Source organism: Anas acuta, chromosome 1 (assembly GCF_963932015.1).
Source record: "Anas acuta chromosome 1, bAnaAcu1.1, whole genome shotgun sequence".
NCBI lineage: Eukaryota > Metazoa > Chordata > Aves > Anseriformes > Anatidae > Anas > Anas acuta.
This window is the reverse complement of record NC_088979.1, coordinates 130288375-130303681: the sequence shown is the minus strand read 5'-3', so window position 1 is coordinate 130303681 and position 15307 is coordinate 130288375. Positions and strand designations below refer to the sequence as shown.

Genomic DNA, 15307 nt, shown 5'->3' with positions numbered 1-15307 from the left:
ATCTTCTCCCTTTTTAGTTTGGTGGTTGTGTGTTTGATAAAAAGCTAAGATTACATCATCTTTAATAAAAGAGAAGATATATAGCCTAAAGAAATCAGATTAGTTGCAGACAAAGAAATCAATCAGGTTGGCAAATCGTATCTGTGGGACAAAGTGCAAAATGTTTGTTTCATACAGTATTTATTGAACAAATTTGTTGAGAAGACGGTTAAAAATGTACAGAAAAAAAAACAGGAACCATTTTGTTCAATTTAAATGACATTGATGTATTTTTTACATCATGAAATCTTGCAATATTACCAACAACAATCCCTGATAAAGTACTTTACACAATTGCCTCACAGGGCATTTTGAGATAAAAGTATATATTGGAGATTGTAAATTGGCTGCATCCAATTTGTCTATAATGGAAGCCACTACAGCCATCCCACGAAATTCAATACATCAGGAATCACATTACAGTTCTGTGAGTTTGGAGTAGTAGTAGCTTAAAGAGTCTCCAAAACAAACAGGCAACTTTAAATCAGATTTAATGAACCCTGTGTATTTTATACACATGTGATTAAAATGTTTTGTTTCTGTTTTTCATTTTACCGGGTGCTGCTGAAAGAGAATTGTAACTCTGGGTTTGTGAAACTGATCATCTGCTTGTTCTCAAGAGAAAATACATTTTAATTGAACATAACAAACCATATTTAAATACTGGGTTGGGAAGAAAAAAAAAAAAAGGAAGAGCAGATCTGAGCAGAGAGGATCCATTTCAATATTTTCCTAGCAATGCGAGGTGAGCTAAATGAAAGTATGGTACAGGCGGATAGAAGTTCACATTGTAGTAATGCGTTTTTTTCTTTTATTGATTTGTGCCTGCAGCTTCTGAAAATGGCAGACATGAACCTGAGTGAACAGACGTTTCACCTTGAGAGCCCAGTTTTTCTGATTTCCACCTATTTCCCAAAGTCACTGGGAATAAAAGTGCCCTGTGTGTCCCAGTAGGTACTTTGTGGGACCAGCTGGGAACTGTGTCTCATCCACAGGGGACTCTCCTTGGCCTCCATGCATGTAGGTGAGGAGTTGTGCAGAGGAGTTGAACAGAGGAATGCCCACAAGCCATGGGCAAGCATTTGAACACAGCAAGTGGTTTGAATACAGTTTGTAGAGCATGTTGGTAGTGTTCAGGCCCATATGGCTGTAAGGTGGCCATGGCTTGATGGTGCTTTGTCAAAAGACACTTCAAAGAGAAACCTGCATCTCTTTCCTCTCTGAAAAATACTTGAGTATGCGCATTTATGCAAGTGTGTGGTAAATGCATGATCATACCTTTGTTTAAAAATACAGTTGTTCTCTACAGCCCATTAGGGATAATAATGTAGGATAGATAATAATTCTAAATAATTTTAAAAGAAAATTTTGTACTTTAAGCTGTCCTTTCATATTGCACCATGTACAAAGTACATCAGAGTTAAAATGGACCCAAAGCAGAACACTGATATCAGGATTGAAAATGCCTCGATGCCGGGAGTATCCTAAACCAGAACAATCACACTGCAATCAGTGAAGCTATGCCTGTGCAAAGCTGAGAACAAGGTCAAGTCCTGAGCCTCTGAAAAATGAGTCTCCAGCTGAGTCTTTATATTTCCCAAAGATTTTGTTACACCAAATTGAAGCTAAAGGTAGAAAATGGACAGTACTTGCAAAATGCAAAGTGACAGGGGCAGAGAATTAAAGCTAAATGTCAAAAAAAATGCATACATTTCAACAAGTATGAGCCTGAATCCCATGCTACAAAAGATACGAAGTAAAGGTCATGGTTTGGAGGTTAAAAGGCAAGTTAGACCCCGATCCACTGTTTGAAAACAGCACTTACATTGACAAAAAGAGATCAAAATTTGTGATATCCTTACCAGCTGAACAGTAGGTATGTATCTAAGGAGCAGGCAACCTCTCTGTCCTCAGCAGTGGTATGATTCTGCAGGGTGTGTTTACATTGCGGTGGTATTAGTGGACTTCAGTATCTAGAGAGCTCCTGCTAGAATGCTTTGCAAAAGGAAATCAATACTAACAGAAGATCAGAAGAATGGGGGCTTTAGAGAGAGAGTCCATGCAGGTTGGTGGTGTGCGGATAGGAATGGCATGGGGCTGGATAAGCACCATAACTCTGCTCACTTTAAATGCAGTCAGCAGAAATATCATTGCAAAGCACAGGCATTCAGCTAGATGTAAGCTAGCATGGCAAATGAACAGTGAATTTGCAGAGATGATGGTAAGAGTAGTAGGAGAAGGAGAGGGTGAATGAAGCTGGAGCTGGAGGCACGTTGGTGGTTGTGGTGGAGCTCCATGAGCAGCTCAGCCCCTCACCTGTAACAGGGATGCCCTACACAGTGAGCCACTGAGAGGTGCCACCTGGCATTGGAGGAACTGAGCCTGTGCAACTCAACAGCAGCACTGCAGTGAGCTGTGAAGGAGGAGATGGAGAACTGCCAGGTGCCTCTGCGCAGAGACGGCCATTGCATTATGCTGTTCTTCCCCTACTGAGACAGCTGGAACTACAACAGAGCCTCCCATGCTGCCATTAAAAGGTTCTTTTTTTAAGGACATGTGCACTTAATATCAGAATATTGAAACCATACCCACGTGAATAAAGTTAGTAAGCCAATGATTCATTGCTGTTTCAAATCTCTATCTAGCCACAGTAAATTTCTGCTCAGTAGTGACAGTCTGTGTCCACATGCAGGCTATGATTTACAGTTCTGTGTTTTGTATCAACAACATCTGTTTAACAAAAGAAAAAAAGAAAAAAAAAAGCCAAGAACATTTATTTTCTAATCTCTGTACCAGATGTTGTTTCTTTATGCACAAGATCCAGGGATTATATCAGAAATAATTTAATTATTTTAAATGAATAATCTGAAGTGTTTTTCCTAAAGCATGCCCTGTAACCACTAACAACATAAAAACATAGGAATGTGGAAAAATAAAGTCGTATCTCGCGCAAATCTATAATTATATCTATTTTAAGGGCACACATATTTAAGCACCAAAACCTAGCCTGAGATGGTAGTGTTGAGATTCCTGAAGATGTGCAGAGGAGAATACCAATCCTCAGAGTTACGATAGAGATAAGGTGGCAGAGAGTGATGGAAACAGCAGAACAAAGCAACAGTTGAGAAATGAACACATGCTGTGGGCAAAGAAAGACACAGGAAGCCAATGTGTCTTGAAGGAGAGGAGGAGCCCACTAGCGCTGGGGTGGGATGAAAGCTCAGGCCCCCTGAGCACACAAAGGTTGTGCCACGAGCCCACTGCCAGCTGTAGTCCCCATGCACCTGCAGGTCCACCTGGAGGGGAGTTGGATGGTGCAGTCCTTGTGCACTGGTGCCAAAGCTGCTTAGTTTAGTTTGTGCTTTCCACCCTCTAGGCTAAGGTTGCTTAGAATTGAAGGAAGAACAATGCCACAGAAAATGTTTCTGTGTAGCTCCTGCTGTCCTGGCCTATTATTTCCCTATTTTGCAGGTCCAGAATTCATTCAGGGGCTTTGTTTCTAGGATAGGAAACAGTGCAAAGAGTACGGGTTCTCCTTTCTCAGCCGGTGCAGAGCACTGACTTTCCTTGCTATTCCACTGCAGTAGCAGAGGGCTGCTTTGCCATTGCTACCAAGGAGAGCAGGCAGGTACAAACCCAACAGCAGAGTGTGACAGCAGAAGTCAGAGAGGAGAGGAAGGGAGTCACAGTGTGTTCCACAGGATGCACTTAGCATAGGGCTATAGAACAATTCAGGTTAAGAGGGATCGCCAGAGATCCCCCAGTTCCACCCCAGCTGAAAGCAGATTGAGATGAAGCAGGTTTCTCAGGGTCTCATCCATTTGCATTGTGAGTATCTGCAAGAATGGGCCTCTTACCACCTCTCTGGGCATCTGTTCCAGTACTTGCCCATCCTCCCACTAAAAAAACCTTGTTCTTCTATTTAATTGGAATTTCCCATGTTCCAGCTTCCACTGTATCATTGCACTGTGCACCTTGAGGGCAGTCTGGCTCCATCTTCTGCCTCAAGGTAGTTGCAAGTGGCAATACTTGCCCCTTGGCCTTCTCCAGGCTGAACAGACCCAGCTCTCTCAGCTTGCTCTCATAAGCCCGTGCTCCAGTTTGTCAATGTTTTTTTTGGTACTGGGAATCACAGAATCACAGAATTTCTAGGTTGGAAGAGACCTCAAGATCATCAAGTCCAACCTCTGACCTAACACTAACAGTCCCCACTAAACCATATCCCTGAGCTCTACATCTAAACGTCTTTTGAAGACTTCCAGGGATGGTGACTCCACCACTTCCCTGGGCAGCCTGTTCCAGTGCCTAACAACCCTTTCAGTAAAGAAGTTCTTCCTAACATCTAACCTAAAACTCCCCTGGTGCAACTTAAGCCCATTCCCTCTCGTCCTGTCACCAGGCACGTGGGAGAACAGACCAACCCCCACCTCGCTACAGCCTCGTTTAAGGTATCTGTAAAGCGCGATAAGGTCGTCCCTGAGCCTCCTTTTCTCCAGGCTGAACAACCCCAGCTCCCTCAGCCGCTCCTCGTAGGACTTGTTCTCCAGGTCCCTCACCAGCTTCGTCACCCTTCTCTGGACTCGCTCGAGCACCTCAATGTCCTTCTTGTAGTGAGTGGCCCAAAACTGAACACAGTACTCGAGGTGCAGCCTCACCAGAGCCAAGTAGAGGGGGACGATCACCTCCCTAGCCCTGCTGGCCACACTGCTTCTTATGCAAGCCAGGATGCTGTTGGCCTTCTTGGCCACCTGAGCACACTGCTGGCTCATGTTCAGCCGACTATCAACTATCACTCCCAGGTCCCTCTCTGCCTGGCAGTTCTCCAACCACTCCTCTCCCAGCCTGTAGCTCTGCTTGGGGTTGTTGCATCCCAGGTGCAGGACCCAGCACTTGGCCTTGTTGAACTTCATGCAGTTGACCTCAGCCCATCGGTCCAGCCTATCCAGATCCTCCTGCAGAGCCTTCCTACCCTCGAGCAGATCGACACACGCACCTAACTTGGTGTCATCTGCAAACTTACTGAGGGTGCACTCAATGCCCTCGTCCAGATCATTGATGAAGATGTTAAAGAGGACCAGCCCCAGCACCGAGCCCTGGGGGACGCCACTAGTGACCGGCCTCCAACTGGACTTGACTCCATTTACCACGACTCTTTGGGCCTGGCTATCCAGCCAGTTTCTAACCCAACGAAGCGTGCACCAGTCCAAGCCAAGAGCAGCCAGTTTCTTGAGGAGAATGTTGTGGGAAATGGTGTCAAAAGCCTTGCTGAAGTCAAGGTAGACCACATCCACAGCCTTTCCCTCGTCCACCCAGCACATCACTTTGTCATAGAAGGAGATCAGGTTCGTCAAGCAGGACCTGCCTTTCATAAACCCATGCTGACTGGGCCTGATCGCCTGCTTGCCCTGCAAGTGCCGCTTGATGACACTCAAGATAATCTGCTCCATGAGCTTCCCTGGCACTGAGGTCAAACTAACAGGCCTATAGTTCCCCGGGTCAGCCCTCCGGCCCTTCTTGTAGATGGGCGTCACGTTTGCTAGTCACCAGTCAACTGGGACCTCCCCCGATAGCCAGGACTGTTCATAAATGATGGTAAGCGGCTTGGCCAGCTCCTCTGCCAGTTCTCTCGGTACCCTCAGAAGCCCCAAAGTGGATGTGGTACAGCAAATGCAGCCCTACAAGTGCCAGCTGGATATGGAGGATCACTTCCTTCAACGTGCTGGCTGCACCCTGGCTGGGGCAGCCCAGGATGCAGTTGGCCTTTTTCACTGTAAGGGCACACCACTGACTCACATTCTTATTGCTTACATATGGTTTTGCCCACAGCAGTGGTGCTAGATCGCATTCAGAAAATACTTTTGTGATTGTTTTCATCTCTTGGAGGTAAATTCCAGTGTTTTTCTTGGAAAAGCAAGATCCTGTACAGTGTTCAAGCTGAGTATCAAAATTGTCACATACACCATCAAAGATTTGAGGTTTATTATCATTCTTCACCATATTTGGGGGGGATATTAACTGGCCCAGATACCAGTCCTGCAGAACTCACAGTTATGCAGAATTCAGGTGATAGATTCTGTTGCAGCCCTCAAAAACATTCAGCCAAGTTAAAATGAAAGTAAATGCATCAATGACACTGCTAAAGCAGACTGTGGGTCTGTATTACAGTTCCAACCTTCTTTTAGTGGGAAACAGATTTCTATAATTTTCCATGCACTATGGAAGTTGTAGGATGTATCAATCTAGTATAGACCCAGCCAGACATTAGTTTTCTTATTGCGTGAAGATTTATCTGCAATAGCCAAGGTTTATTTTTATTTTCCTTGAATTACTGTTGTGGTTGCATTTAGCTGCATAACAGTTCCTGATTTCCCTCCCTGTATTTTTGTACAGCACAGATTGCTTATCAAATACGTTCTTAACATTAAAGTGTCAAACGGGATTTGCAGAAAGCTATTTGGGTTTGTAGTTTAGGGTGAACGTTTATCAAATTGTGGATTAGCTGAATCATGCACTGAACCAAATTATTATTGTCTGTGATTAAATCACAAAGTGGTTATTGCCCTGTGTCATCTAAAGCACAAGATAGTTTAAATCTTTAAAATCCCTTTTTAAGGTGACTATAGGAGCTACATAGCTAGAGTTTTAGGACCAGGCAGTTTTCCGTCCCTAAGCAGAAGAAAAAACAGCTTTCAAAAGGTAGCTTGGACTGATCACGCTCTGCTTATATGGGCAACTGATCTAGAAAAGAAATGGATGGACTTATTTACGCTTCAGACACACAGAATCATTTATCAGTAAATAGACCTCTCTGTACCTGGAGCTAAAGTATTTTTTCAAGGTGCTGGCTCAGAAAAGGGGAATGAACGGTGCTGCTAGTTCTTGTACCTGAAAGGACACAAACAGCCTGCCTAAGAGCAGCAGTGTCTGAAGTTTTTTTCTAGTCATGCGGAGACACAGGTCTGAGGGCACAACTGAGTCACAAGGGATTGAGCTGTGCAGCGTTTCCCAGCAAGGCCACTTGTGGGATGTGAGGCCACCAGCAGCAGCTCCCTTGAATGCCCCAGAAGCAGGGTCTCACCACCCCAGCACACACTGGTCATGTCTCTAAAGCCATAGAAGGCTTCTGGCAGGCTGCCACCACAGTTTCCATCCACACAGCACATGCCAGCAAATGCACATTGTGGGGCAGAGCTCCACTTGCAGCCCAGTGCAGCATACTGAGCCTCGTAGCAATTTCCACACTCATCCTTCATGCTCCTCAGCAGCCTGTAGCTGGGATGATCTGAGTGCTTTAAGGATGCTCATCTCTGGAGCCTTGCTGTGAGGTAACTAATCTTGATGGCCATGTACTGGCCTCACTGAGTCACGAAGGAGCGAATAGCTTCTGCAAGATGGGGAAGTGGTGGGCTGGGGAAGGCGAGGGCAGCTGGGGAGGTCACAACCCAGGAGGAGTCATTGAGTAGTCACAGCTCCTGTTCTTTTCGTGTGGATAGGAGGGAAGTCCTGAAGCTGCCTGTTTTCATGTTGCAGTACAGGGTCATGGGGTAGAAAGGGCTAAGAGTCACTGTGCTAGGCACTGCCTTCTAGGGAAATGAAAGTCTTGTGCAGCTGGTGGTGGCGTGGTACTCTGAGCCTATGGCGAAGGCACAGACAGAAAATATGTATTAAGCAGCCTTCACTCCTCTATTTCATCCCCCTTGTCCTACTCTTTGACCTATTTTCTCTCATTGTTATCTAGTAATCTATTTTTTAAAAGATTCAGCACAATCTCTCCTGCTGGTTGCAGCTGATCCATCTCTCTGCTAGCCTGTGAAACCAACACCTCCTAAAGAAATGTCCCCTGCCAATTACTCTGGAGGCATGGATTCAGCTCAGCATGAGAGTTCAATTGAAGCCAGTTGGCCGTGCCACCAGGACAGGGATGGCTCAAGAAAGACTTTGTAAAAAGTGTAGAAACTCAAAACAAATTTTTTCCCTCTTTTCTTCATCCATGCTCAGGAGAAAGTCGCTTAGAAAACTCCAGGAGGCAAACATAGATTTTTAGTCTGAATGTTCCTCTCTGAAAAAAAAGGGTTTTTGAGGTTTCTTGGCAAATATGAGTAGCAAATCCTCTAAGCCCTGTGATTCCTCAGGTGTGTGCCCTTGCAGTGGGCACCTGGAGGCTATGTGCACACAGGGAACCTTGCAGAGAGGTGTTCACCCCGGGTGAGCCCTCTCTGCTAATGGAGTCCTGCCAGGGGAATTTGCTGCTGGGGAGGAAGGAGGGAGCGGGTGTGCTGGATCACCACATGAAATGTCTGCTCTGCTCATGTGCAGTCTCCTTGGCCCACAGCCTTTTGGCTAGCCCCACCTGCCCTTTTTTTTTTTCCTTCCAGCTGAACTGACAGAGGGGAGGCTGCGGCTCCTTTCTGTCCCTGCAGCCTTCCTGTCTGGCTGACTCTCTGCCCTGGACACAGACGTATACTTAAATATGAATTCTGCAAGGCACACATCATGCTCAAGGAGGGAGGATATAGCGGGAAGATGCTGTGATCCGTAGGTGGGCTGCTGCGGTTGGGCTAAGGAGAGCGGCTATCTTGTGCAAGAATGAAATAACAGTAAAAACATTGCATTCAGCCCCAGCTGCTTAGAAAGAAAGTTTTAGTACTTTGTAACAATTCATTTTGGAGTGCTCCATCCACATAGCTCACCCTCTGTGAGTTCATTTCTGCTTGAGTTATGCCGCCTTGCACTAGCCTGGTTGTTGCTTGTAGACTGAGTCCTGCGAAAGCTGTTTGCAGAGGTTTGTCCTGCTCCCTACTAGCAGCCTGCCTTGCTTGTGCAGGTTGTTGGCTCAAAATGTCTGCATGAATTCTGTCTTGGGCAAAATGGATGGATTTCTGAGGATAATGGCTGGGGCACGGCAGCTCACACACTTCAATGTCCTGTCCCTGCACCAGTCAAGAAGGTAGGTAGCAGCAAGTTAGAGGGCAGCAGGAGCACACCTGCAGCACAGACAAGGCATGTTCCAGCTTTAACATGTGTTAGTTGGTCAAGGTCAACCCTGGACTGAGCCCATAAATATTTAAGTCCCAGAAAAAATGTTTGGTGTTGTACAAACATGTTAACTACCTCAAGTTAATTGGCAAGCAATTACCTTGGAGTAAAAATAGCTTTCCTGTAGCCAAGCAGTCACAGAGTGCCTGTCCCCCCTTAACACTTCCAATTCACTAAAATTTTCTGCAGGGGAACCTTTTCCGATTTGCGTTGTAGAGCCTCACTGGTTTGTGATTGAAAGGTTTTGTCCCCAGAGACAATTGTTGTTTGTTTGTGGTTCAGACTCAGCAAATAGGGCCATGTGCTGAAGCTAATTTTCATGCTGCCCTTTAATAATACTAGGGTTTTGCAGTTCACAATCCAATGAAAGAAACATGATAATATTGACCAGCAAAATCATGCCATTCAACGAGGGAGTATAACTTGTGTGCTCATTATAATGGGATTGTTGGTGAAGGCCAGATAAATATTTTTAACTTAAAGACAGGTTGTCCGATATTTTTCATGACAAAAATACACAGCTGGACTGGATTTCTTTGGAAGTGTATACAGGCGAGAATCAAGAAGCTCTTGATTCTGTGAATCTCTTCCACAGAACTTGGGACTACCAAGTGGCAGACCTGTTTCAGCTGTTTCACCCGGCTATAAAAGTCAGTAACTTCTTTTTATGAGATCTCCAGTCAATGCAGACCCATCAGCTTCCCTTAGAACTTGGCTTAAGCCCTTGCTTGATCCTCCACAACCTGTCAAAATAATGTCCAGATCTTCTTGGTGTGTAACTAAATCACAGCTGGATTTCTTTCTTGGGACTGATTACCCCAGAATTGCTGAGAAGGCAGATCTGGACACACGGGGGTGAGCAGCATCTGTCACTGAGCTCCCAGGATGCTGGGGCTCCTGATGGCCAAGGTGGGCTGGCACAGGGTTCAGAGTTGGCCCAGCCAGCTACGATCAGCACCGCAGCACTGTGTGGCAGCCTGCCCTGTCCCTGTCCTCACCTGTTCCTGGTCACCCCTCTCCCTATACAGTATAAAGTTATGTAGAGGAGGAGGGAAGCAGGTGACACTTGGGAGTCTTCGGAGGCAAGATGACTGAGCCGGGATGTCTGGCATCCACACAGGTTTGTGTGGTGTGCCTCTGGATACTGCGGTGTGGTGGAGGGTCAGTCTGCAAAAGCCCTTCCAAGGCAGTCGGCGGTCTCTGCCTTGTGCCCTGGAGAAGCAAGGGAGTGGCGAATGGAAAACAAAACTAACAAGTACATTTCACAGTCCTGGCAGCAGTACTCAGCAAACATGAGAACCACAGTGATGGTGTCTCAAATTCCTCTCCCTCTGCAGCTTGACTTTAGAAACTTTGGCATTACAGTGAGCCTTGCCAAAAAGGACTTCAGCCTCTCAGCTGGCTCCTGTGGCAATGTGTCCTTGAGGTTGGTACCTTCAGGTGCTTCAAGCAGGAGAAGCTGTGATGGGGGCAGATATCAGAGCTTTCCAGGAAATACTCAGACACAACTGCATCTCTGTTCACTGTAACTCCTTTGAATTCACTTTCTGTGACTTTAGTGGCAGACAAATTTGCTGGCAAATGTTTTGCAAAAAAAAAAAAAAAAAAAAAAGGCATAGATCCAGCAAAGTGCTGTGCACAAACTAAGCTTAGTATAGATGACTACACCTGCACTTAATGCTAGGCACGTGATGAATGCTCTGTTAGATCCTAGCCAAAGTAAATTTAAAATAAATATCAGAGCGTGCTCGTGGAAAATGAATGCTGGTCTTGTAAGCATACAGGACTGCAGCAGAAATCAGAGTCTACTGTTCCATGTGTCTGACGGGGATATCCAGCAGGGAGGAGGCACGTGATCTCCACCAGCAGAGCTGGTGAAAACAGGTTTTGATTTGAATGAGTTATGACCCATTGAAAATGGCATCATGCGTAACCACAGCAAATTGTCATAATGAGATCACAAGGCTCGAAGAAGTGGGCAGTGAGGAAAGGCCTCATTCCGCCAGTGCACACGGCTGACTGAGCCGTGGGCTGCAAAATGCAACGAAGGGGCACACCATCTTGTTCCCCAGACATCTTGTCATCATAGTGACAAGACCAGAGGTTGAGCAGCCAGACAAAAACTAATTAGAAGTATTGAGTTAAAAGGAAGAAAACAATCCAGAACTCAAATGGCTTTGTATTTAGGCTTATCCAGGGTAACAGAGGGGGTCGGGCTAACCCAACTAATGGAAAAATATAAGCACTGTAAGTGCTTCCATCCTCACTGCAGCTTTCTGAGTTAGCCTGGGTGTTTCTAAACTGTGTTCTGTCAGAGGGCAGGATCTGGCATTGAGGCAGAGCATGGCATAGTTGAAAGCAGCCCTCTCTCTCTAGAAGGACAGTAAAACTGGATTCGCTTGGTACTTCCCTGGGCTCATAAATGTTTGGATCCTTGTGAATCTGCCCATGGGAGGGAGTAGAAATGGGGGTAACGGTGCTACTTGTGGGGAGCCATCCATCGTGCAGGGGATGGGAAGAACCATGCTCCAGCTCATGCTATTTCTCTTAAAGTTTTCAAGTGCACGTGTCAGGGGGGGCTTGTTGCAAAACATCATGCATATGATCTAACCACATCCTCCCACTCCCCCCAAGGTGGAGGGCAGAGGTGCGCTGATGCAACGCATCAATAGATAGGGGACCTATTTCCCATGTCTCGTGCATTAAGGCAAATCAGGCTGCTTGCTGCTCGGTTACCACCCCTCCCAGGCTTGCACCCTCCAGTCTCCATCTGTTACATGCTACACACAAATAGGTGTGTCTCTGAGGATTCAGACTCATGCTGGTAGACACCACCCCAACTTACATTTTTGTTATGATTAGATTCATAGCTTGAGTCCGTGGACATCCATGTGGTGCTTGGTCCTTAGCAGGTTAGCCCTTGGCTGTGGGGCTGTGCTTGTGGTTACTTGAGACTTACAGTCGTAATGGCACACTGAAGCCCAAGCAGGACCCCGAATCTGCCCCTGTGGGCAGTGGAACTCAACCCAAGGTCCCTCTGCTCCTGCAGTAGGCACGCTCCAGGCCAGCCTGGAGAGGACTGCAGCTTGTCTCGTTTTCCTGATGTTGGCTCACTGGCACTGCTGCAGGGACAGCTGACACAAATGGAGGCCAGCCAGGCTGAAGAGGCACTGGGGAAATGCGTCCCACATGCGATTCAAAGCAAGGCACAGGGAGCACAGAGGAGGTGCCAGAGAAGTCTCCCCATGCATTTGTGCATGCCAGAGCCGCAGATGGGAGGTGAATGTGCCAGCCCACGCCGCAGTCCAGGTGCACCAGTGGAGAACCAAGATTTTGCTCTTGGTGCCTTCTTTGTAGACAGAGGCAATAATAGAAAGGGCAGCGTGAAATACCTGCTCAATAAAGTGGTTGTTAAGCTCACTTTGCTGTGCATTGTCTGCTGAGTAGAAGTCCCACTGAGTTTACATATTCTGGTAGTACTGCATAAACCCTCACTAACATTGCTGTTTCTCTCATCCCCATGTAGGAGAAGAATTTGGACTGGTTCCCTCGGATGAGAGCCATGTCTCTGGTTAGCAATGAAGGTGACAATGAGCAAAATGAAATCAGGAACTTGCAGGAGAGGTTGGAGTCAACCATGAGCCTTGTAAAACAGCTTTCCAGTCAGCTTGCCGAGCTCAAGGAACAGGTGAGTGCCCTGCCCTGGGCAGCAACCTGAGCGCGTGTGGGTGAGCGTGCTAGCTTCCTGCAGGTCACAGTCAGGACAGTGTTACAAAAGAGACTTTTGTCCTAGAAAGGTTTTATCTTCCAGTAAGCTTTCTGAGTAGACACACTGATAGGGGTTTGGGCTGAAATTGTACTCCATTAGCAACAGCAGAGAACAGCTAAGGGGAATGACTTATGAAATCTTTACCATGGGTGTGTGAGGACAGAGGGAAGCTGCAGAAGCAGTGGTGGGCTTTGCATGTGCAGGTACTGCAAACCTGGCAGTAGAACAGGAGTAGCGTCAGAAAGAGCTGCCTACTGATCGGAGTCAGTAGAAGCTTTCTGAGTCTGACACATGGGGGTTTTCCCCTGCTAAATATCAGCTACGCTGTTGTGAGAACAATTTGTTGAGCCTGTCGGTTTGCTTGTGTCGCCCTCTGTGCCCATCCCTTATCTCCTCTCCCCTAGCATACAGCGGTATTGGCCTTCCTCGCAGCCCTGCCTCTGCCTCACCCACCTTTCTCTCACTGCAGGGTCAAAGGGCCAGCTCCCGTTTTACCTAAGATGCCAGTCACCTCTGGTTTGTTCATTACAGTTTCAGAAAAGCATCTTCATGCTTTCTTTATGGAAAGCGCTTCCAGTGGCATCGATTTACCTATCATCCCCCTTCAGACCCCTCTTTAAAACTCTTTCTCCCTGTGAGAAACTTGACAAAGGTTTACGCTGGATGAACTGCGACCATTGCTTATTGTGCTTATCCTACTGTCCTGGGTGGCTTTTTCATCCCCCCTGCCTGAACCTGCTTTCTTCGGGCTTAAATTTAAACTCTTTGGGGTTGGGACCATCTTTTAATAGGGACCATCTTTTTAATACAATGACCATCTGTCATTGTATAGCACCAAGTGCAAATGCTGACACTCTGCAGGGCTACGTAACACAATAGCAGCACGAGGGATGCACTCACTGTAAAACCTGCCACTGGAAAAGAACAGTGTACAAATGAGAATGAAATGTCCATCCTTTGCAGGAAACAGAGGCATCACTTCAAAGGCATCTCTTACTTCTAATTTTTAATGCTGAAGAATAGAATTCCACTCCCTGTTGTTTTGCTTATATGTATCTTGTTCTGTGACTGCTAAATAATAGTAAAAAAACAAAACAAAACAAAACAAAAAAAAAGAATATCAACTCATCTCTCTCTCTGCCTTTCCACCTTAGATGACAGAACAAAGGAAGAATAAGCAGAGGCTGGGCTTTCTTGGATCAAACACACCCCATGTGAATCATCACATGCCACCACCCTGATACCATGGGGAGAAGCCGTGACTAGCCTTTCATCAGTATTCCTGCTTTATTATAGAATAAAAAGCTGAGATTGAGAGGAGTGAACAGTGCCTATTGTTACAAAGTTAAAAACAACCAAGTGCCAAGATGTTAAGTGGTTTAGCTCTGGGAACAATTTGTAGCTGTTTTTCATGGTTGAAAGGGTCCACAACCTAGAATGCAAGAGATACAAGGGAGCTCGTTTGTATTCATTCAAGGGGCCTGACTCAGCTGGGTTTGCTCTCTGCAACTCAATGGCTTCGGTGGTGGCTGCTGCCTGTGATGGAAGTCAGGGCAGCGCTTGGCTGTGTCCCTTGAGCTGCCTTCAGGTTTCTCCTCAAAGTGCCAGAATAACCAAGACAAGCAGAAGAAGAAGAAATGTTTATTAGTGCAAATACAACAGCCTGGTTCAGAATCAATAGAAGTCGTTCCTTGTCTTATTTGCCAAATAGCAACATTAGTCATATTTGCTTGGCATCTACTATTTTTTAATTACCGTAAATATGTCAGTTGGGTAAGCAGTAATGTTGCTTCAAGTAACTTCTACTAGGAGGGAAAGGGGAGAAACCTCAAAAGACTGGGGAAAAAAAAAAAAAAAAAAGGAAAAAAAAAAAGAAAAAGAGTTGCAAAGAGAAACATTAATGCTTTTGAATTTTAGCTGTCACCATGCAATTTCTTATTTATAACATGGAGCACAATGGATCTACAGCTGTGGGAATGTTATGCACATAACACTGACAACATAACTGGAAGTGATTTCTTTCTCCTGGATTCAGATGTTCTTGATTAATGTGGCCATGAGATTTCACATACTGAGGAGTTAAACTGTTTTTAAAATTAAAGTTCCAATGGAGGATTCAGGAAAATATATATATATATTTCTGTAGTTTGAAGCATGTATGGATTTTTTTTATAGATATTTTTTATTCTGTAAAAAGCTTAGAAGTACCTTTCTGTATGGAGCCGTAATGGTGTCATTACCTTCCATAAACACGCTGTCAGCAAGAGTTGACTTTAGTAAATAAGCACCATATACTGCCAGCTTTCTTCTGAGCTGAAGATCATGGGCTTAACCTGCCTCTGCCTGCTCTTCCTCATTTTGCGGGGTTGCAGGATCAGCCTGGGTGATGGGGGACAGAGAGAGATGCCAGAGGAGCTCTCTTCTAGCTCTAGACTCTAAGAAAGGCAGCAGCCAAATCATCTG

General features: G+C 45.8%; 1 protein-coding gene across 10 annotated transcripts in view; it reads left to right on the top strand.

Moving 5' to 3' along the window:
* ITPR2 (inositol 1,4,5-trisphosphate receptor type 2) overlaps window positions 1-14723 on the top strand; it is a 273831-nt gene extending 259108 nt beyond the window's left edge. For all 10 annotated transcript variants that reach the window (XM_068655998.1, XM_068655985.1, XM_068655992.1 and 7 more), the window contains 2 exons: window positions 12602-12763; window positions 13999-14723. In XM_068655998.1, the coding sequence (XP_068512099.1) occupies window positions 12602-12763; window positions 13999-14085 (249 nt within the window). In that variant the 3' untranslated portion in view covers window positions 14086-14723. The remainder of the gene's footprint in view (window positions 1-12601; window positions 12764-13998) is intronic.
* Window positions 14724-15307: the final 584 nt, after the last annotated feature.